The 22,086-nt window shown below is 42.4% G+C and overlaps 1 protein-coding gene across 1 annotated transcript in view; it reads right to left on the reverse strand.

The window, feature by feature from the left end:
* Positions 1-1,016: 1,016 nt before the first annotated feature.
* Positions 1,017-22,086, reverse strand: part of MINDY4 (MINDY lysine 48 deubiquitinase 4) — a 66,354-nt gene continuing 45,284 nt past the window's right edge. The window contains 4 exon segments of the mRNA XM_068146411.1: positions 1,017-1,168; positions 5,972-6,044; positions 9,686-9,866; positions 20,118-20,279. Coding sequence (XP_068002512.1) covers positions 1,120-1,168; positions 5,972-6,044; positions 9,686-9,866; positions 20,118-20,279 — 465 coding nt within the window. The 3' untranslated portion in view covers positions 1,017-1,119.

Genomic DNA, 22,086 nt, shown 5'->3' on the forward strand with positions numbered 1-22,086 from the left:
GTTAAGTATCCAGGCTGTGTCCTTTCAACATTTCCCTGCCCCAGGAGTACATTGAGGGGTGGGCAAGATCTTGGGAGGGGACACAGCTGAGCCAGCTGACTCAGACTGGCCAAAGAGGTATTCCACACCACATGACATCAGCTCAGGTATAAGAATGAAGTGAAAGAGGGAAGTGTGGGGATTTGTCCATGGCATCTATCCTCCCAAGTAACCACCAAGCTTAGAGAGCCCTGCTTCCCAAGACCAACCATCATCCTGCTCATGGGAAGTAGAGACTAACATCTCTCTCCCTGCCTTTTTGCTTCTGCGTGGTCTACTGCTCTTTGCTTATTAGTGTTATTAAAATTGCTCCTATCCTATTCCTGGCTTCTGGTATATTTTTTTTTCCCCTCTCCCCCTGTCCACTTAAGAGGGGGAGCGACAGAGCAGCTTTGGCGGGCATCTGGCCTCCAGGCCAGGGCCAAACCACCACACATTCTTGCACACCAGCTACACCCAGTATAAGGAACTTAGTTATGTTATTATTCTGATTACACAAAACCACAGTCCTCACTGCTAATTTTATGACATGAGAACTTTGCAGAGATCAGGCTTTATCTGAAAAGCCACTATGGGTGCCAATCTGTTCAGTGCAAAAGAAGGCTTAACAATATCAGGTAAAGAAGTGAATACGTATTTCTTGGAGTTTTGAGGAGGAAGAACAAGATGGTAGAGAGAAGGCATGTCCAGTGACAGAAATCTGGGTTCCACATCTTTCATCAGATGTTTTGAAACAATAGCAGGATACAGAGTGGATCCAGAAAGAGACCTCAAGGGGACGTTGACGACTTCACTGCTTCATCTGTAACCTTGATTTCGTGGTGGAAACTCAGCTTACTCTCAGAAGCTGTATGATTGAGGCAGTGGCAAGGAATTTACGTAAGTGTTGTTTATTTTATAAGCAAAATATCTGAAGCACAAGGTGATTGAGGTGAAACTCTTCCAGCTTGCAAACCATGCCATTCTTCCTCATTGTAAACTGCACAAGTCTTGCCCTACTTCCTGCATTGGTGGGAATAGGAATGCGCTAATTCAGTCATTTCCTTTTTGTCTTTACAAATAAAGTACAGGTCAGGTCAGTCAAAAGATTGGTTTAGTGCCATTCCAGTCAGTAACAGCTCCTTGCCACCTAGAAAGGAAAGCAATGGTTTTACATCAATCAGTTAATCATATCATTGGAAAGGTAACCCAGCATCCCCCAACAGCCCAATGAACTGCAGAGAGATGAGGATGGACTCATTCGGGGTGACTAATCACATCTCAATGGGAAAGGAACAGAAGTGAGGTATTTGTGCCCAGGTTTCAAGTCTCCTTACTCCTCTTCCAGTCTCTTCTAGGCAACAAGGGATCCCCAGTAGAAAGTGACTCAGAACAAGTACCTTTGTGTTGCTTGTACCTACCAGGGTGGGTACAAGATTTAACCACTTATAGCCAAATGAGTTACAGAATCATGGAGTGGTCTGGGTTGGAAGGCACCTTAAAGATCATCTAATTCCAACCCCACCGCCATGGGTAGGGAGATTTCCTACTAGATGAGGTTGTTAATGCTGGCTTTGAACACTTCCAGGGTTGAAGCCTCCACAACTTCTCTGGGCAACCTGTTCCAGTGCTTCACCACCTTCATGAAGAATCTCTTCCAAATGTCTAAACTAAGTCTAGCTTCTTCCAGTTTGGAACCATCACCCCTTGTCATATCACTACATGCCCTTGTCAACAGACCCAAAACCCTTCCATGTCTTTAATTCCTGACTCTGTATTGGCTTCTCCTGCGCAGATGCCCTCTCCAAGAATGTGATCAACACTGGATGCAAAGAAGGTATCCATCCGACATTTGTTACCAAATGTTTCAAGTCATGTTAGAAGACAAAGATCTGAACTAAGACTTGGTGAAATCAGGGTGGTGCTCTCTGATGACCTTCCAGTGTTGACATGAGTCAACTAACAGTGTGGTCAGAGTCATTCACTGCATGAATCACACCCTTCTCTGTGGCACTTCTCAGGTTTGCAAGTTCATGGCCCACATATTCTGAGAGTTCAACTGTTGCATTCCCAGTGGTAAGCATTCGGATGCATTGCAAATCTGTCTCAGGGCGCATGCGCACAGTAGGAAGACATTGGTGAGGACAGCACTGAGTTGCCAGAGTGCCCCATTCTTTCTGTCCTTGAGGAAAGAATGTGTCAGCAAGGATATGGCAGCTCAGGCCTTTCTCTGAGCAAGATAATTAAGTGTAAAACAAAACTAAAAGCTGAACTCATGCAGCATTCAGTGCAAAGTCTCAAAGGAAGTGACCGTCTGAAGGCTGTCATCAAATTTTTCCTTCTTCTTTTTTTTATTTTGCTGAGAAAATAAAAATAACAGATTTGCAGAAGGACTGTGCTCTTCCCAGGACTCAGTGGGAATACACAACAGTGATGCCTCACATCTTAAGCTGAAAGCAGAGTATGTTCTAGCTGGGGACATTCAACCTAGTTCGGTAATCACCAGTTGTGAGAACTATCCCTCCCAGAGGTTCAGAACATCACCCCCAGAACAACCAAAGGCAGGTGGGAAGTACAACTTTGTCCCCATTTCATGTCCTTCTATTCCCACTGGATTTTTCAGGTAATGCCATTAAATTGTCCTTTATCATTGTGCACAATCTTCCCAAGGCACCACCTTCTATCTCACCACGGTGATTGTAGATTTCAGAGGGATCCACAGAAACCACCAGAGAGACCAAAAGACACCAAATGAAATCTGCTCTGAGCCTACACTGCACTGTGAAAATACTAACATGCATGGATGCCATTTTTGCTGTTATGGCCCAGGGTGTTGCTAATCATCATGCAGTGAGGAATTGGCCCTTTTTGAAACAGGCTCTCAATAAAGAGCTTAAACAGAAAATGATATTTCGAAGCAGGATTCAAGATAACTTTCGTAACTCCTGTGTTTATTTTCAAACCATTTTTGCTGAGCCATCTGTAGAGTGAGAAGCAGGCTTTGGCTGTTTGCTCCTGTGAGACAGTTCAAAGCTTTTCCCACCTTCTGAGTATGCACAAGAGAAGGTGTGCAATTGTGAGGATCCTCACTCACAGGTGCTGAGCAAGTCTTTTCTTCTCAGAGAGAAACAAACTGTCTGGACAATTCTGCGAGATCATTTCCCCAAGCTATTGTGCCACAATGTAATTCAAATGAATCCCAGATTCTAGCTGCTGATTCAATTATAATTCATCAGATTAGCAACATGCAAACTACATTTGACCCTTCTGGTTCATCTGCAACCTCACCCAAGGGTCATGGAGTTAACGGGAACCCAAGAGGAACTGGTTCAGGCCCCGAACAATGCTCAGTCTGGAATAACATTCAGAGAGTATCTCCTGTACAAATCATTTGGTGTTGTTTTAGAGCACATCCATAATTTAGGATGAAATGTCCATGCTCTCCTCTTCTCTTATTCACTGAATTTCCACTGGATGCCTTACTTCAAAGCCAAATAGATGAACTAATGTATCATCCAGCCCCACTACTACAGAGAAAAGCTAAAGGGTTAACAGAATATACCACTGAATTCAGATGACAGTATCAGATCAAAGCTTTACTGCCCTCAGGCAGAGCTAACAGATGTTATTTCCTCCAGTGCAGAGAGGCGCCGAGGATCACGACTCTGCTATGAGAGTGTTCTTCGGGGAGGAATGGGATCAAACGTCTGCACGGCGTCTCCCAAACAACCCAGGGATGCACATTCCAGACATCTCTTGCTCACAACCTGACTGCTTCTACAGATGTCTAGGGCTGAAAGCCACAATGAAGGCACAAGTGCTTACACTGACCCTTTGGTTGGAGTCTGCAGGGTAAAGTGATGCCTGCTGGTGACGGGTTGTAGCCATCTGATGTGTTATCTGCTTCAAATTCATATCTTTCTCTTCTGACATTTTACGGAACAGGGACTGAAAACCTGAACCTCCTCCCCCCTGCAGAAGCAAAACAACTTTTCTCCTCTGATAATAATAACAAATACAGCTAAAACCAGAAACAGTCTCTTACATATGCAGTTTTCCTTTTGGGAGAGGATAAGAGAACAAAGAGTAGCCAGATGTTGGGCATATAACTCATTGCACTACAGGATGGTGATGTTCAGCTGTTGGGTAAACACTGGGTAAAGCTGTTCATGAAGTAAACCAGAACTGAGTCATATGAAGAAAAGGAAAAACTCCAAGCAACAATTGGAAACAGCCATAAATCTTCTCAGATCTGATTGTTCAGACTGTGAAATTTTCCACACTGCATTTTTTGGATGAGAAAGGTTTGATAAGGAGCTTCATCATGAATGCTTGGTCAAAATAAGTTAACAGCTCTTTGCTTTCTTGCTTGCTTTACTAAAAATTAGTTTATGCATGTTTTCTATGGTTGTATGACAGAAAGTCATAGTATCATAGTATCAGTCAGGGTTGGAAGGGACCACAAGGATCATCTAGTTCCAACCCCCCTGCCATGGGCAGGGACACTCCACACTAGATCAGCCTGGCCAGAGCCTCATCCAGCCTGGGCTTAAACACCCCCAGGGACGGGGCCTCAACCACCTCCCTGGACAACCCATTCCAGGGCTTCACCACTCCCATGGTAAAGAACTCCCTCCTCATGTCCAATCTGAATCTCCCCACCTCCAGCTTCATTCCATTCCCCCTAGTCCTATCACTACCTGAGATCCTGAGCAGTCCCTCCCCAGCCTTCCTGTAGGCCCCCTTCAGATACTGGAAGGCCACAATTAGGCCACCTCAGAGCCTTCTCTTGTGCAGACTGAACAGCCCCAACTCCTTCAGTCTGTCCTCATAGGAGAGGTGCTCCAGCCCTCTGACCATCCTCGTGGCCCTTCTCTGGACACCTTCCAGCACCTCCACATCCCTCTTGTAATAGGGGCTCCAGAACTGGATGCAGTACTCCAGGTGGGGGTCTCACCAGAGCTGAGTAGAGGGGGAGAATCACTTCCCTCCATCAGTTTTATCTCCCAATTTATAAAATACTGTTTAGTTTGGTTTGTTTTAACTTTTCCTTATATACTGTTTCATAAAGAAAAACTTCTTAAAAACAACACCAACAAAAAGGCAGCATGCAAACCCTTTAGCAAGGCCATGCTTCAATAAATATGCTCAATGTAAACAGAATATTGAAAACAAGGAGTCAGACTGATCAGGGTAAATCAGTCAGCCCTGAGAATGGAACAAACAAAATAAACTGGCATTGGAATTTGCTGGTAATTTACTTCTCCAGTGGATTAAAGGGGGGAATCAACTCCAGTATGACTTGCATAAATTGCTTAAAAGGCCACCTTTTAATATCATCTGGACCTCAAAATGGCCATGAAAATCCTAACATGACAGGAGCTAGCATGGTACTTAAGAAGAGAACATGACCTAAGATCTGTCAATAATGACTTCACAAAACAGAGTGTTTTGTGATCTTGTGAAGCTCTGTGCTGCCCATGGACACGTGGAAAGCTTGAGACAACCAAGACTGCTGAGCACAAGGCTTTAAGTATCAGAAATAATACCCAGGTCCCCCAGTGCATCTCTGTTTTTCAGCAAAGACTGATGAAAATGGAAGAAACTTTTTCCTTTTCTCATTATACCTCTACAATAGGAATCAGTCACTTTGGGGAATCTAACTTTAGATGTACTGAAATCAAACTGTGCACTCAAACAGACGTTGCCTTAGTCAGTTCTTTCAATGTAGTGAAGAGTCCTTTAAAAACAAAGTGAAAATCTTAGTCACTTTGATGTTAACTACAGTAACACACAGTACTATCACAGCTTGGTGTATCCAGATCTTCTCTGATTTTTCAGCAGTACTTTGGCAAGGTGTCTTGCTGCAATGTTTTTTACCACCTCCAGCATTGCATATATTATCTATATCAACTGTGAATATAACTGCATGAAAACCTGGAGTTTCACTTACTTTGTCCCAATGCAGTGCTCAACCAGCGAGGTAAGATCATTTTCTTCACCTTCAGTGCACACCTGAGTCGTGTCTGCAGAGACATCACAGACGTTGTTAGTGGCTGAATTATATTTCTATACACATAGAATAGTGCAGGAATTTCTGGGAACTCCACCTATGGGCTGAAATATGCTGGAAGGTGAGCACTGCTGACACTTGAATACCATTCCATGCCCACATTCACACCATCAGACAGGAGTGGTCATGAGCAGCGCCAAGAACACTCAGAGTAGATACCATGACTATGGCTCCTTGCAAATAGCATGGGCTTGAGAGACAACCATGCAGTGAGCAGGCTGGCATCCATGGCTTTGTCACCTCTTGAACTCTCTTGGTTAGTGGTCTATTGCCTGTTCATGTGATGGAAGGCTAAAGGCCTTTGGTGACTGAACACACTGAAAAGGGGGTGGCTGAAGGCAGATATTGTTGGGAATGATCCCCAGATTGTCTCCCGTATCAGCTGGTTTGGACCAGAAGCTTGTGCAAAACTGTGCTGACAATATCACAGTAAAGATGATCATGGGACAGTGTTCAGACTCATGCTCTGACCTAGGTTAGTTTACTAATAGAGATTGTTTCAAGGAAAGAATATGCATAAGAGTGGTCATGAGGGTTTTACTTTGCGACTGATGTCATAATTACCAAGAAAGCAATTTTTATTGTTGCTCTATGCTAGGGACAGAGGTAGTCTACTCTTGAATAGGATACTCAAGTCCAGTCCAAGCTGGGTTAAGATTCATTCACCCTTGTCCCTTGACTTTTGACAGAGCAATGCACAGACAGGAGAAGATGATGCTGTGTTGGATGTAAGAGAGCTATCAGAGGCTGTGAGCATTCCTTTGGGATGGAGAGGCAATTGTGCTGTTCCGGGGAAAACAGAGAGGTCAGTGTCTCAGACACTGGATCTGTCAGCAGTGAAAGTAGTCACTGAACTTCCCAGGGAGAAAACATCCTGTGACCAGCTTGGATGTCAGTCTGCTCAGCTGTTTCCTGTTGTGGAGTGAAACATTTTAAACTGCAGCAGACTATGATTTTTTCTCTTTCTATTCTGTCTGTCACCCAGCCAATGGGTAGGTTGTGAGCAACAAATGGATGCCAAGACAGGGTGTAGGATATGGCTCTGCTTCAGTGAGACTGGTGTAGACAGGACAGGAGGCAATTGCTCCTATGTTCATAGCTGCCAGTTTCAGATGTATCTGGCTTCCTCATGTCATAGAGATAACCTGGCTCTCCCTTTCTCATTGATGTTGTTGGTATAAATACATGGAGAAAGCTCTAAATGGCTCTAAGGGCTGGGGCAGTAGGAAGTGGCCAATATTTAAAAGCCCCTGAAGCACTGGAAGATTTCTCCTAGATCCTCAGGAACCTAGAAGTACACAGGAATCTTTAAAGGGCCTTTTTTAACCTGATATTGAAGAGTTTATAATGGTTCATTAGAGGTCTCCAATAGTATTTGGACTTGTCTGGGAATTCTTGATACCATCATACTGATCTTCTCGCAGTGTGAAGCAACAGCCACTGTCCACCCCATGGTGTTTCTAGCAGGATAGCCAGATGGCACAGCTGCCTTTCCCAGTCATTGCCAGCTTGTTGAATTTTGTCATTTTTAGACTTGAGTTCTTTCAGCTAGGAAGGAAAAATAAATCCCTGCTCCTAGGAAGGACTTTCATACTTCCTGTCTATGTTTTAGCTAATGGTTATGAGTATGAGCAGCAGGGCAAATTCTCCATGCAAAGTGGCAATTGTTATTACCCCCCAAAATGTAACTCTCCTTTTACTTTCTGGCTGTTTTGCCTTTCTTACCCAGTGTAATTCCTTCAAGATTTCCTGAAATGTGGCCTTGATTATAAATCTCCTGATTATAAACAAGATTCCTATTTCTAGGGATTCACCTTCTTGCTAACAAAAAGAAAACAGGTTTGATAAGCAGCGCCAGCGAGATGTGGCTGTGCAGCACCCAGGACCTCCTGCTGTATCTCTAGGTGACACTGCCTAACCATCACAGCTTGCTGGTATTTCCACAAGGGAAATGCCAGCAATACTTGGCATTCTGATGCCTCCAGCTGGTCCTGTATGCATGGTTAGGTGTGTGATCAATGTTACCTTTTGGATGTAAAGCAACCTCTCTTTTTTTTTTCCCCTCCAGACCTAGCAAAGGATTACTGTGAAGCCAGAGCTAGGAATGCTTTTTTTCTGGAATGATGAAATGATTTGCATTTACAGCCTTTTGCAGAATTTCACAGATAACAACAGATCTACTAGAACACGTCCCTGGAAGAGGTTATAGCCACAACAAAAAGATATCTACCTCTCAGTGCAAGTTTAGTCTTTGAGGAGAAACATACAGATATGTCATGACAGGCTGAACAGTAAAGAGAAAAATGTATGTATACTCTGAGAACTTTCTCATCCACAGATCTGAGTGCTTGGGGCTCTGGATTTTGGAAACACAACTGATTTATTCATGATGAGAAGATAGAGAAAGGCACCTGGCTTGCACTCTGTGTTGCATGGTACAACATGATAGTAAAAAAAGATGTGTCTCCATCTCTCTAGTCCTGTGCTGCACTGTATCATCTGTGTCACTTACCTGGGACAGATCATGTGGGAACCAGCTGACAATTACAGTCCTCCAAAGGTTAAGCATTTTTGGGGAGATAATATATAATGGGACCACTACAATGGGATGAGAGGGATTTAAATTGAAATAAGAGGATAAATAACTGTCAGAAAGATGATTGAATTCACTACCAGATCTTGTGAGATGCTAAAGCCCTCAGCACTCCCAAAGCTTTGCCACATGGACTCAATTAGAACATACACCATCTATGTATAACTCCTCCTGTCTAAGAACCAGAGTGTAGGAGCAAATAAGGAATACAGGCAGATTATTTCTGAAGAGTGGACTACAACAGAGTGGCTCCTTAAGATTCAGGAGGAATTTGATTAGATTGTATGAATATAACGACGGAAAGAAAACAAAAGAGAAGTAGGATATTATTAGCAAATAAGAGTTGAGTGGTCAAGAATGTCTTAATATGGCATTAAGTAGGAGCTTTCTAAGCATCAGAATACTTGTCCAAATGCCTTCCAGTTGGAGAGATGTAATTACTGTAAAAGCAGCTGCAAGATTTGGCATGGTTTCCTGAAACGACGAGTGTAACAAGCTGGACTATCTTTTGTATGCAGGTAGGCTTACAAGCAGGTATGAGACTAGACTTTGTGGGCAGTTTACTGCCATCTTCTGAAGTAGCTGGCTTTGGAGGCAAGGATTTCACGCTTCCTCACCCTCCCTGCTCATTTCATTACAGGCACGTGGGGTTGAGGAACAGGAAACTTGAACATTCTGCCTGTAGGCATGACATGAGAAGATGTGAAGGAGAATGGGAGCACCAGGCCAGGTCACCACCTGTTCCTTGGAAATGTGTCACTGGAAGATTGTGTAAAGTAGCACATGCTCACTTTAAACTCTTTCTTTGAGTCCATGCTCTAAATTTCCTTCTGAAAACTAATTTCCTTTTAACCACCAAAACTAATTACAGTAGTTAGGAAACAGGCACACAAGCAATCTTTAATGCCTGAGACCACCACTGTATTACTGGATTCTTCCTTCAAACATGCTGCTGTTGCCACCAGCAGAGATGAGATGCAGAGTTAGTGAGCGGTACATACCAACTGTTAACCATATTTCTTCCTCCTGGTTGGCCAAGCCATCATAATAATACAGATCAAATCTCTGCCCTGTTGTGCAGTCATCTGATAAATCCTCCTCTAAACCAAAAAGCACACTGAAGTGGTTTTCACTGCCTACCAACCAAATTGGGTACTTAGGGGACTTCAAGTAACTCCCAATCTAGAAGATATAAAACATGAGAACATCATGGGGGAACAGGGGGAGAAAGAATGCATCGTGGAAAACATGAAACCAGGATAGCTCTGGTAAATCATGGAAGACATAGATCAAGTAGCAGACCTTGAGTTACAGGCAGGCAATTAAATCTGGCTGTAGTATTCTTGTAACAAAAAGATCATATCCCAGAGGACCTGAGCCAAAAGAAATGCTTTCCTTTACACTAGCTATAAAATCACAGTGAGTTTAGGTCAGGAATGCTACACAGATCAGTGAGATATTATGCTTTTAATGCAACAGTACCTGAAAGCCAGATGAGAGATGCTATAGAATCTCAGATGACATGAGACATCCCCGTGTGGGCAACTAAGCCCCACATCTACTCTTGGATTAAGAATATAATACATTCCTTTCACTTTTGCATCTTCTTCTAGCTTCACAGTCCAGATACATAAAATATTCTCAGCTATGAAAGAAAGTGCTTCTTTGGACTCATTATTCCTAAAAATCAATATTCTCAGTTAAACCCCCCAATACTTCCTTTAACAGATGCCTTTTCTAAGCCTTTTCTAAGCCTTTGCTCTCCTTTGGAAAGTTTGAAAGTATACTTATTTATAAAGAAGTAATAAATTCCATGTGTAATTGCATATAAATTACTTTCATACTCGAGACCCTTTAACTAGAACACTCAAGAGCTCAAAACTAGAACTAGGGGGGGGGGGGGGGGGGAGGGTGGGTAGGAGGTGGCACCAATAGGATTGCAGTAGATAAGCCAAGGGTTGGCATGGCATTACCTGAGGGTAGCAACCGTAGTGGGAACATTTACACTGCTCTTGAGAATGCAGAGAGCTTAGCAGTGTATCTGAAATGTTTGCATATCAGCACAGAGTATGAGAAACAAACAGGATAAAGTGGAGGCACTGGTCAGCTCCCAGAGCTACAGCGTCATTGGTATCAGTGAGACTTGGTGGACTCTTGTGACTGGAGTGCTGGGATGGAGGGCTACGGGCTGTTCAGGAAGGCTAGACAGGGTAGGTGAGGTGGAGGTGTTGCACTATGCATAAAGGAGAGGTTTGATTGCACAGCCTTTACAGTTAGTGATGGTGTGGTTGAAAGCCTATGGGTGAGGATTGCATGGTTGCAAAACAAGTAGGTTGTACTGGGTGTCCACTACTGATCACCCAGCCAGGACATGAGCACTGATGAATTATTCTATAGGCAATTAGGATACATTTGTGGAAAAGCAGCCCTTGTCTTGTGGTAGATTGCAACTTCCCAGACATCAGCTGAAGTGGCCATGCAGTTGGACTAGATGACTGTTGCAGGCACTTAGCTTTTTCTGCTGCTTCACCTCATAGTCTTTAAGGTTTAAGTCGAGCAAAGAATTAAGACTAATTATATGTATTATATTTAGGGTCATATCTATTATTTCTCATAGCATGTATGTTTATGGCAGGAATATATATGCTTTAATCTCTGTAGTGTGTTAAAGTGGAGGAATGAATCTATGGTTTTGAAGCTTAATATATGCAGATATGAAATGAGACATGGGAGTTTCCTGCATCTTCTGAGGTCAGTGAGTATCTTGTAGTATTTTCTTCACCTAACACTAATGTGTTCTGAGAAAGATACCACCCTCCTATTGCATGCTGCTGCTACACAGCTGCAGCACCAGTTAATGACATTAGCCTCTTCAGTAGTAAATAATTGAGTAAAAGTAGTGATTAGATTGCTTAGTGTAGCATGCAAACCTTATTTCTCCCAGCTAGGATTTTAATATTCAACTACAAACTATTTTTATTATCAGCTATATTCCTGTCACTGAGAGCTGTATTCCAAGTTCAGACTAATACTGCTTGTTCTCCCTCTGAATTGTTGGGGGGTTTTATCCTTGATAAATTGTTCAGGGAAGCAATAACCAAAATACAACCTTTTGCTTTCAGTGGAATGTTTCTGAATCCAGCTCTGCTTATTATCCTTATAGCAGACAGAATTACTACTGTACAGGATTCTCTGTGTAATTATCTTTATTTTATGACCAGTTTTATGTATCCTTTCCTAAACAGACATTGCATTGCTGGCATGCTACCAATCTGCAAAACATGTGAGATCTGTTTCTGTCTCTGTGATACTGACACATGGGCCAAAGAAACTTTGCTAGTTTAGAGGCTCAGGTAGTTTTGATGAGGCTAGCATAGTAATAAAAGTGATATACAACCTTAAAAATTACTGATGCCTGTTGATGGCTTTACCACTCTTAGGATTTAAACCATGCTTCAGCAGAGGCAGTGGGTGCTAGTGGAAACTGGAAGATTTTCGACAGAAAAATTCTTTGTGTGTTTTCTAGATTCAGATTTGCAGAAGCAGCTCCTGCAGTACAGCCCTCAGGTCTTCACCTTGAGCATACAGATGTAAAAGTCACCTAACAGGCTGCTAAAAGGCAGAAGCCAACATACAGGCTGTTGTAGGTAAATATCAAAAGAGCATCTTCAGTGATAAGGAGGGTGTGAGGTTTTTTTTGGTTATTGAGGTTTCAAACTCATATCTGAAGAGTTCCATTCGCACAAACCCAATTACTTTCCGCAAGGAGAATTTCTGCTGTTAGATAACGAGTCTACAGCTAATTAGGTAACTGTTCCCTGACTCATTACTGTGCTATTATTTATTTTAAATACCCTTTTATACAACAGGTTTGCTTTTTATGTAAATTCTTGGCTTAAAACTAAAGAAAATGTTGTTTTACAAAGGTACTCATAACAAGAGCTATCGAGAAGGGAAATGCGCAGATGCAACAAAAGATGGCAAATTAGAGGAGCGAAAGATCACTCTCACAAACATTCATCTTTTACTCTGCAGACAAATCAAAGCCAAAAAGGAACAGCCAGCCTTCTCCTCAAAATGTGTGCTTCCTACACAGGTCTGCTAAATTAACTTCCAAGCTTTGTCAAACAACATTTGACAAAAGAAGATCAGAGAGATACTGAACCGTTTGGAAACTCACAGCCCCTGCAGTTCCTTACTCACATAACAGCCCCACTGAAGTCAGGACAAACTGTTCAGATGAACAAGGCCTGTAGGAACATTTTCCAAGTATGTATTGGTTTCAGTTACAATGCTTGAAGGTGAGGGCATGAACTTTAAGACAATAAGGAGAGCATAAAAACATTGCAGGTCAGATCCTCGCTTCCCATAAATGGGGAGAAGGCTTCATTTCAGTCAGGACGGTTATCCTAACTGAGGAGTAGCTGCTGCCTTTAACAGCAGGCTGCATTCCAGCTGTTGGCTGGTCACTGCAGGTTTGCTTTTCCCTAAAGCCTCTGTCCACTCACTGTCTTACAACCTTTGAGGGGCCTCTGGTTTTCCAGGTACCTCAGGTCATTCCTACACTCCCTTTAAGGTCAAGCAGCATCTATTTCTAGGCCCACTACCGCAGGCTGGCCCCTACTATTTGGGGGATATCTTTTGTCTGCAAAATCAAACAAGGAAAGGATGAGCATTTTCAGAAATTTAGATTCCCCTCTTCATCACCTGTAAGTGGATTTGACTGGACTCATACCAGAACCATTTTCAGCCTATCACAGCTTCATAGAATGCTTTGCTCTGGAATGGACCTTGTCGTAGGGTTGGAAGGGTAAGGCCAAGAAGCCTCCTCAGACCTTTAAAGGTCATCTCATCCAACCCTCAATAAAGGGACCTAAACTTGGATGAGATAAATCTAGATCCAAATGCAGGTATTTATAATCTAGAGAGACATTTTGTGTTCTGCCTCCTTACAAAGCATGCAGAACTCTTTGAAACACGGGGAGCTTGTTATTCTTACTGTCTTAAACAAAAACTCTGTGAGTCTGTTTTATTTGGAAGGCCACTGACAAGAAATCAATGCCAATATCCCAGCAACAGTAACTGGCCTCTGGGAAAATAACTGTCCATGGGCAGGTAGGAGAACAATAGGACTTCATTAAAGAAAATGTCTGCTTCAGGCTGAAAAAGGGTGATACAAAACCAAGGCATGGAGAACAGACTTTTTAAATGGCCAGAGCTTGGTCAGCCTTGTTGCAGTCAAACTGGTATGTATCATGTGTTTTTGCCCACAGTGGTGCTCACAAATGTCTCCCATAAATAGCAGGGTCCTTTGCCTAACTCATCTACGTGGCACAGTACCTACCACAGCCATTACTGAAAAATAAGTGGGAGACTAAACCCAACCATCAGTTTCCATTTGGCTCATGCATATTTTTGTTGTGGGTTTCTTAAACGAGATGGTTAAAAGCCTCTTTCTAAACCTCCCCCCTCCACAACCAATGACCTGGCTTGAATCCAGTCCATCTGACCGTGAAAGGCGCCTGTTTAGCAGACATAAGGTTATAGGAAGGATGTTCTACAGGGCAAATAAACAGGTGAGGTGCCAGAAAACAGAGCATGTGTGCTGAATTTAATAATTCAAGTAGGTCTTGTTATAGCATGGAGTGTGCAGGTTCCATCAAAAAACCGAAGATAATATTTCCCATCTGTGGAATTTTAATGAATAAATTCTGTTTATTTATGTTTCTCTCCCTTTTTGAAAAGAAATAGGAAACATGAGCATGACTTTTTCTGACAATGCCATGTTCCACGCTCCTCATTTTCAGAAATGCAAGAACTACATGCAGAAGCCTCTGGAAATGCTGACAGCTCAGGCAGAGACTTGGACATTGTGAAGAATCAGAGTAGGATGAGTTTGGGAGGTCAGTTGATAGCAGAATATTTTATTGATAATATTTTATTGATAGCAGAATATTTTAACCTATTCTGGCAGAATAGGTTAAAATCAGGTGAGAATCAGTGAAGACAAAGAAGAATTAGAGACCATGTTCAAAAGAGTCCAGTAATCTCTTTGGGAGGCTTAGATTCAATATTAGGAAAAATATCTTCAATGAAAGGCTTGTCAAGCACTGGAAGAGGCTGCCACAGGCAGTCACTGCCTGTGGAGGGATTTAAATGACACAGAGGTGCTGCTGAGGGACATGGTTTTGTGCTGGACTTGGCAATGTTAGGTTCATGGTTGGCTTCAATGATATTAAGGGTTTTTTCCAACCTAAATGATTCTATGCTTCTACCTTATGTACAACAGCACATACCTAAAGAGGTTTCAAAAAGCACTTCAGAAGGATGGCCAAATTAATCATCCAATATCATATTAGCTGCAAAATGAGAGATTCAGAAGACTTGTACTCCCTTTCCAGTTCAGTCACTAGCTTGATTGATGACTTACTGGGATAACTTTTGTTCCTCTGTTTTTCTCCCTCCTTTCATGCCTCTTTATCAAAGCACACATCTGCTCATAGGAAATTACCCATAAATGCTAGGTATTATTACTTATTGTTATTATTATAATTATTGTAAGAATAATAATAACAATAACATTTGATTCTTTCAGATGTGAATCAGATCTGTTTTCCCTTTTGTCACTTTTAGTCTCTTCAATGAGCTGTTATAAACACGAGGAGTATCTGTTGCCATCTGTTTCCAATTTTAACAACACAATAAGGTTTGAAAAGAGTATTTCATTATTCATTTTTATTCACCTGCAGTTTTCATGTGGCATTTAGGACAAAGACTCTGATTCAAATGCATGGACTTACTCACTCACAACTGCCATGAATTTGGCCCTACCTCTTCTGTGCCTCATCCCTTTCTCTGAAGTCTTGTCCCTGTTGCACAAGCAACTCAGCTTCCCCGAGACTACTGTCAAACTACTGCATGCTGCAGCCCAGCAAGCAAAGGAAAACCTGCACTCATTTTCATGTGACCAGCTTTTTGAAATGTTTCCCAGGAAACCTAAAAGCTGCATGTAGGTTTCTGAGTTACATGTGCAAGATCAGATGGAATTAATAGAGCTTAAATACAGGCTTGCCACAACAAAAGGAAATCCAAAGATGTGCAACTTGCCTACTGAAAAGTAGCAGAATGAGACCTTGAGCTTGTTCCATTAAACTACAGAATCTGACTACAAAACTAAACGTTTGCATATGAAACAGATTGAATCTGTCACTGTGAAACATTTTGCAACAAGTAATTACCCAACAAAAAATATCCTGGGCATGCTGATACACGGGGACTAAGAGTGATGATTAGACATTAACGATTCCAGGCAAATCACACGCAGCACACATCTTTCTCATCACCGTGATCCACTGGAAGAGATTAATGGATCAGCAGCAGGGGGATTCTTCAGGCAACCACTGGAGGAAAAAAAAAGACTGATCATTTTGTTTTGATTTGCTACTGTAGAAGTTTGACAGAAGGATTAATCAGTTCACGTGCCCTCACGATGCTTTCCACTCAGAACACATGCCAAGGCAACCGTGGATTATATACAAACACTCCACATAGTAGACAAGGGAGATAAAGTTTTATAGAGACCTTGCTCCATGTGGATTTACTGCATCTAGTCTGGAATCTTTCATATCTCTTCCTAAATGGGTTGGTAAGCTGTAAGAAGTCTCGAGTAGAGCAATAAAAATAAGCTCTGGACAGGATGTACTGATGAAAAAGGGAGGAACTGTTACATCAGCTTGTAAATGTCTAGCGGATGGGGATGAATTGTTCAGGGGGCAGGCTGGATTAGGAGTAAGAATGAGAATCAGAGGAAACGAAGCAAACGAACAGGCAGATGTAATATTTATGTATCCAGAGCACAAGCTGTGTAGTAGATATGAACATTTTCACATTTTCAGGTACCTTCAAGTTTGTACTGCACATCTTCACATTTCAAAGTAGAGACATAAGAGAACAAATATATCTAAGATCACAGTTACATGCACTCTAATCAACTAACAAATGACCCTCTGAGCAAAAAGGCAGGAACTTCATGGACACAGATTTTTTAAGAGAAAGCCTACTATTTAACAGGACATAAAAATATCCTGAATTATCCCCTGAGAGACTGGCTGGATATGACCTAAAGGGAGTTTTCTGACTCTGATGTCTATGATTCACCATATATCATGCCCAGGATTTTCTTACTCCTGGAAATGAAAAACAAAAAAAGCCAACCAAAAGTGACAATCCTTTTCCATGACTGGTTTCAGTTACCATCCTCATAGCCACAATGTAATTGGATGCTGAACCCACTTACTTAAACACTAAGAGGAAGAAAGGAGTCACTTTGAAGGACTTGCAGGCAAATGTTATTCTCAGTTCCACTACTGCACAAAAAAATGGTGACATTTAGTTTTTCTTCTAAATTGTTCCCAACTTTCCTCTTTGTAACAGAAAGCAGAGTCTGGCCTCTCGTGCTGAAGCCACAGTGAGACTCCCCAGACTTCATCTTCACCAATGGCCTGGAAGAGGGAATAATAGAGTGTATTCTCAGCAAGTTTGCTGATGACACAAAACTGGGAGGAGCAGCTGACACACTGTCAGGCTGTGCTGCCATTCAGTGAGACCTGGGCAGGATGAAGAGTTGAGGAGAGAGGAACCTCCTGAGGTTGAACAACAAGTGTAGGGTCCCATATCTAGGGAGGAATAGCCCCATGCACCAGTACCAGTTAGGAGTTGACTTGCTGAAAAGCAGCTGTGCAGAGAAGGACTTTGGGGTTCTTGTCAACAGATTTATCATGAGCCAGCAACGTACCCTTGTGGCCAAGATGGTCAGTGGTCTCCTGGGGTGCATGAAGGAGAGTTTAACCAGCAAGTTGAGAAAGGTTCTCCTCTCTACACTGCCCTAGTGAGGCCACATCTGGAGTATTGTGCCTTGTTCTGGGCTCACCAGTTCAAGAGAGACAGGGGACAAAAGGAGAGAATCCAGCAGAGGCTACAAAGATGCTAAGGGGACTGGAGCATCTCTGTGATGGTGAAAAGCTGACAGACCTGGGGCTGTTTAGCTTGGAGAAGACTGAGAGGTTGTCTTATCCATATGCTTATCAATGTCTAAAGGGCAGGGGTCAAGACGATGGGACCAGATACACTTCAGCAGTGCTCAGCAAGAGGACGAGGGGCAACAGGCACAAACTAGAACACAAAAAGCTCCACCTAAACATGAGGAAAAGCTTCTTTACTATGAGAGTGACAGAACTCTGGAACAGGCTCCCCAGAGTGCTTGTGGAGCCTCCTTCTCCAGAAAAATTCCAAATCTGCCTGGATGTGATCCTGGGCAACCCACTCTGGGTGACTTTGCTTTAGCAGGGGGGTTGGACTAGATGACTAGGACTAGGACTAGGGGGAATGGAATGAAGCTGGAGGTGGGCAGATTCAGGCTGGATGTGAGGAGGAGGTTCTTCACCCTGAGAGTGGAATGGGTTGTCCAGGGAGGTGGTCAAGGCCCCGTCCCTGGAGGTGTTTAAGCCCAGGCTGGATGAGGCTCTGGCCAGCCTGATCTAGTGTGGGGTGTCCCTGCCCATGGCAGGGGGGTTGGAACTAGATGATCCTTATGGTCCCTTCCAACTCTGACTGATACTATGATACTATGATTTCTACAGGTCCCTTCCAAGCCCTACCATTCTGTAATGCCAAAGTGCACCAGAATCTGACTTTTGCCCTACTCCTTAAGGCAGGCAGTGCACCATGTGCTGAGACAGACAAACTGAAATGCAGAGCACTCACAGATGTTCTTAATAAAAAGCAAGACAATTTGCATCAGATGCCTAACTGGTGCAGACTGAAATAGAGGAAACTACGTCTACTGGAGTTTCTGTAACTGATTAAGAGTCATCAGCTTGGAAAACACATCAATGCTAATGAGTCCAGCTCCCATGCAGAAGCACACTAGCAGAAGGCACAGGACCTCTCCACTGTATAATATGCAGAATAAGTGGAAGATGCTGTCTGATTCTCTGGGTAACTTTTTATTTTTAGAGGGCAGATGGCAAAGAAGTAGGTCTTACCTACACTGACCTCACTTACCATTTTGCTCCCTAGAAGTAATTTTCCACACTAGAGAATGGAAAAAACATTACAGAGGTGCATAACTATTTTGTCAGGGTTTAAATGTTACCTAGTTTGTAGAAAAGGACAAGGAGCTTGAACTAAACACAGAAGCTGAATTATTTTTAGTCCTGTTTGTTCTGAATTAATCTGATTTGGATACACTGACAGGCTGTCTTGACTGAATTTAAGCCTTGTTATAACCTTATGAATAACTTAAAGAGCTGCTTTAAATCAAAGTAACAAAAATGGTAATTTGTCCATAGCAGGAAAATGTGTCTGACTTCAGCCATATGGGAAACAGCTGAAACCAAGCTTTGTTTTCAGTCACACATTTGTATCAGTACAAACAAATCCTTTGCTAATCACTTTCAAATTTTTATAGAGGCACTGATTGCAAATCCAGATGGGACCACTGCAATTGTCTAACACGAGCAAGAGAATTTCAAATGGCATCCTTGCGTCAAACCCAAGACTGTCTGTCTGAGACAGAACGTGTCTTCAGGGAAGGTAGTCCATCTTGACCACAATTTCTGTTGGCAAAGAGCCAGTGAAACCCTCATACAAAATTTTCCAGAGCTAAATGGATGTCTGTCACTTCTTTGAAATTTTCCAGCTATCTTTTCATTTTCATGGTGACTGCAGTTAAAATATTGCTCTCCAAGATATGTTAAAGGGAACACTCCCATTACACTGACAGCTACTTTTGGTTTTCTTTACTGCTAATACAATATAATCACCATTACAGCAGGGAGTAGAGGTTAAAATCAATCTGGCTCCCCATCACTTGGGCAAAACTGAATACTTACAGTGAGCTTCAGCTTCTGATTTAGTTGCTTACACATACATGACTAAGATACAGGTGTCCACTTGTGAGCAGGGGGTCTCAATTCCACTACAGTCAGTGGAGACCTAATGAATACTGTCAGGGAAACATACTCAGCTCAGCCTCAAGTGCAGTTAGGTTTTGTCAGCTGAACAGCTTTCAGCTCCACTGACTGCAATGAACAGGTCCTAGTTCATGTATATATATCTAAACAGCAGCCCCTCAAATAGAAGTGTTAATCTGTAAACTGACCCTCATATCAGGAGATCAGTTAGAAAAGAAGACAGGCATGGAAGATTTCAGATGCTGCAGACTACCAAGGTCACTTACCAAGGGGTGGCAGACCTGACACAGAACTAACATCCAGAAGGAGACCACGCTCTTCCTTGGGACATCTAAAATAGCATTAGGTACCTCTGAGTAAGCAATTAAGTCTGTAATTTCTTCATTGCTGTATCATTCCCAGCCAATTTTAAATGTAATTGATTCCTTTTTACTTAAAATCAGAAGAATGGGACACATACCTGACAAACATCATAGTGCTCAAAGACAGACAGCAAACCAATATCACTGTGGCTTGTGATACCTTTCAACGTTGTGATATTGCCATTTCCAGAGTCCAGATATATCACATTGTCGAAAACATTGGACACAGCTTTGCCAGTCAGAAGTAAGTTCACCAATTCCTGTTTGTGACATGTTTAAAAAACCAAAAGGAAACAGTTGTTACATGTCTTGTCTCTACCTCTCTACCAGACACCAGTACAAGATTGAGTCAGGACTCAGAAAGACATGCATGGAACAGACCCATAACTTATGTGGTGGCTTTAAGTTTAGCTTTAGAACTAAGATTTCTTACAATATTTTTTTCCCCAGATATTCCAGTCAAATGAGGAAATGCTAGTGGAGTTTTCAGTGCTCATCTCTCCAAAGGCAAATTGCTGCTAATCAATGAACTTTTACAACCAGTTCTCAACCTTCTCACATTAGTGTTGGATGGGGGTTTTAAACTAACATATTTTAGTGCCTGTTTGAAAGCCTGCAGAGTACTAACTGAGGTTATTTAGTATATTGGACATGATTTGTTACCAAATTTTTTTTCCTCACTGATTTTTTCTGGATGAACTTAAGCCCCATTCAGTAAGACATTCGCCCATATGGCTTCACATCTGGTCCATATCACTAATATACTGACACTTACTACAGCAGATTGTTGATTATTTCCTCTCCAACTGAACTTAAAGAGTGTCAGAAGCTCCATACACGTGAGTTGGTGTGTGTGCATGGGAGTGTGCAAATGGGCATAAAGTTCAAGGACCAGAGACACCAGATATTTTGTTTGCAGGAGATCCCACAAGAGCCAACTAGGATGTCACAGCACACAACATCTAGCAGCAGACTGTGCAGCAGCAATGACCCAACTAAGTATTAATAAATAACATATATCAAGAAATACTAAGGGAAATAAGAAGAGGAAAGTTTCCAGACAAAATGGTCCAAATGACCATGCCTGAAGACATGATTAGCAGTGGCATTGCCAGTTTGGACTTGATTGATGATTTTCAAACCATTGCACACATTTACAGCCCCATGTTTCTCCTGCAGGACTCCTCAAAGTTTATAGGTTCTCACTGAGGTTTTTAGGACTTCATATCCACCAGCGATATCCCATCACCTTCTTAAGGAATTGCCACAGAACCACAGTATGAAAGCCTTCCAGCAACAGTACAAGAGAAGAACATGAAGCTTGGAGTTTTGAGCCAAATGGCAACTACTTTCAACAGCTGTGGACCATATTCAGACCACACAACTGTCCACATCTTAGCTTTAGGAGAATCCATGTCCCAGAATTGTGGGACCTACATTCCACCTCCATGTCCAAGGCAAACAGTTTCCAACTGGGTGGATGCCTCTGCAGGCAGTGAGAGACATTTGGTACAGGAAATGAGCTGGAATATAGACTATGTAAAGTTGCAGTCCTAAGTGTCAGACAGAAATTGAGACTGCTTATGTTTTCAAGCACCACATGTCTTTTAGACACGCCTATAATAAGTCACTGTTTCCACTTTGAAGTACCAGTTAGCTTCAGTCAGCATTAGCTCAGTTAGCTGGGCAGTGACCATTTACAGTGAAGCTGTACAATTGGACATGCAAATTCAGTCTCCTTTCTGAAATGGCAGAGAGGATACTCAGTTTGCAGTCTCAGCAGTATCTCAGCACTAAAACCAACTAAGGAGTTCGAAAGAGGCAGATGAGAGGAATAGGAGCACAGGCACACACAAGCATAGACACATGTGGACCAGAGAAACAGGATAAGCATTTTGGTATTGGCATCCTCTGGAAGCAAGGATACCAATATGCCACCACACAAGGAAAAAGAGAATAAAGGGTGAAGGTGCTTGACATTGTGGGGAAAAAATGGTAAACATAAGGAACTTAAAATAAGAATTGCATCTCCTTGCAGAGGTCAGTTCATGTGCAGAGGTGTATGAC

Source organism: Melanerpes formicivorus, unplaced genomic scaffold (assembly GCF_026170545.1).
Source record: "Melanerpes formicivorus ecotype bairdi unplaced genomic scaffold, bMelFor1.0.p_v2 SCAF_13, whole genome shotgun sequence".
NCBI lineage: Eukaryota > Metazoa > Chordata > Aves > Piciformes > Picidae > Melanerpes > Melanerpes formicivorus.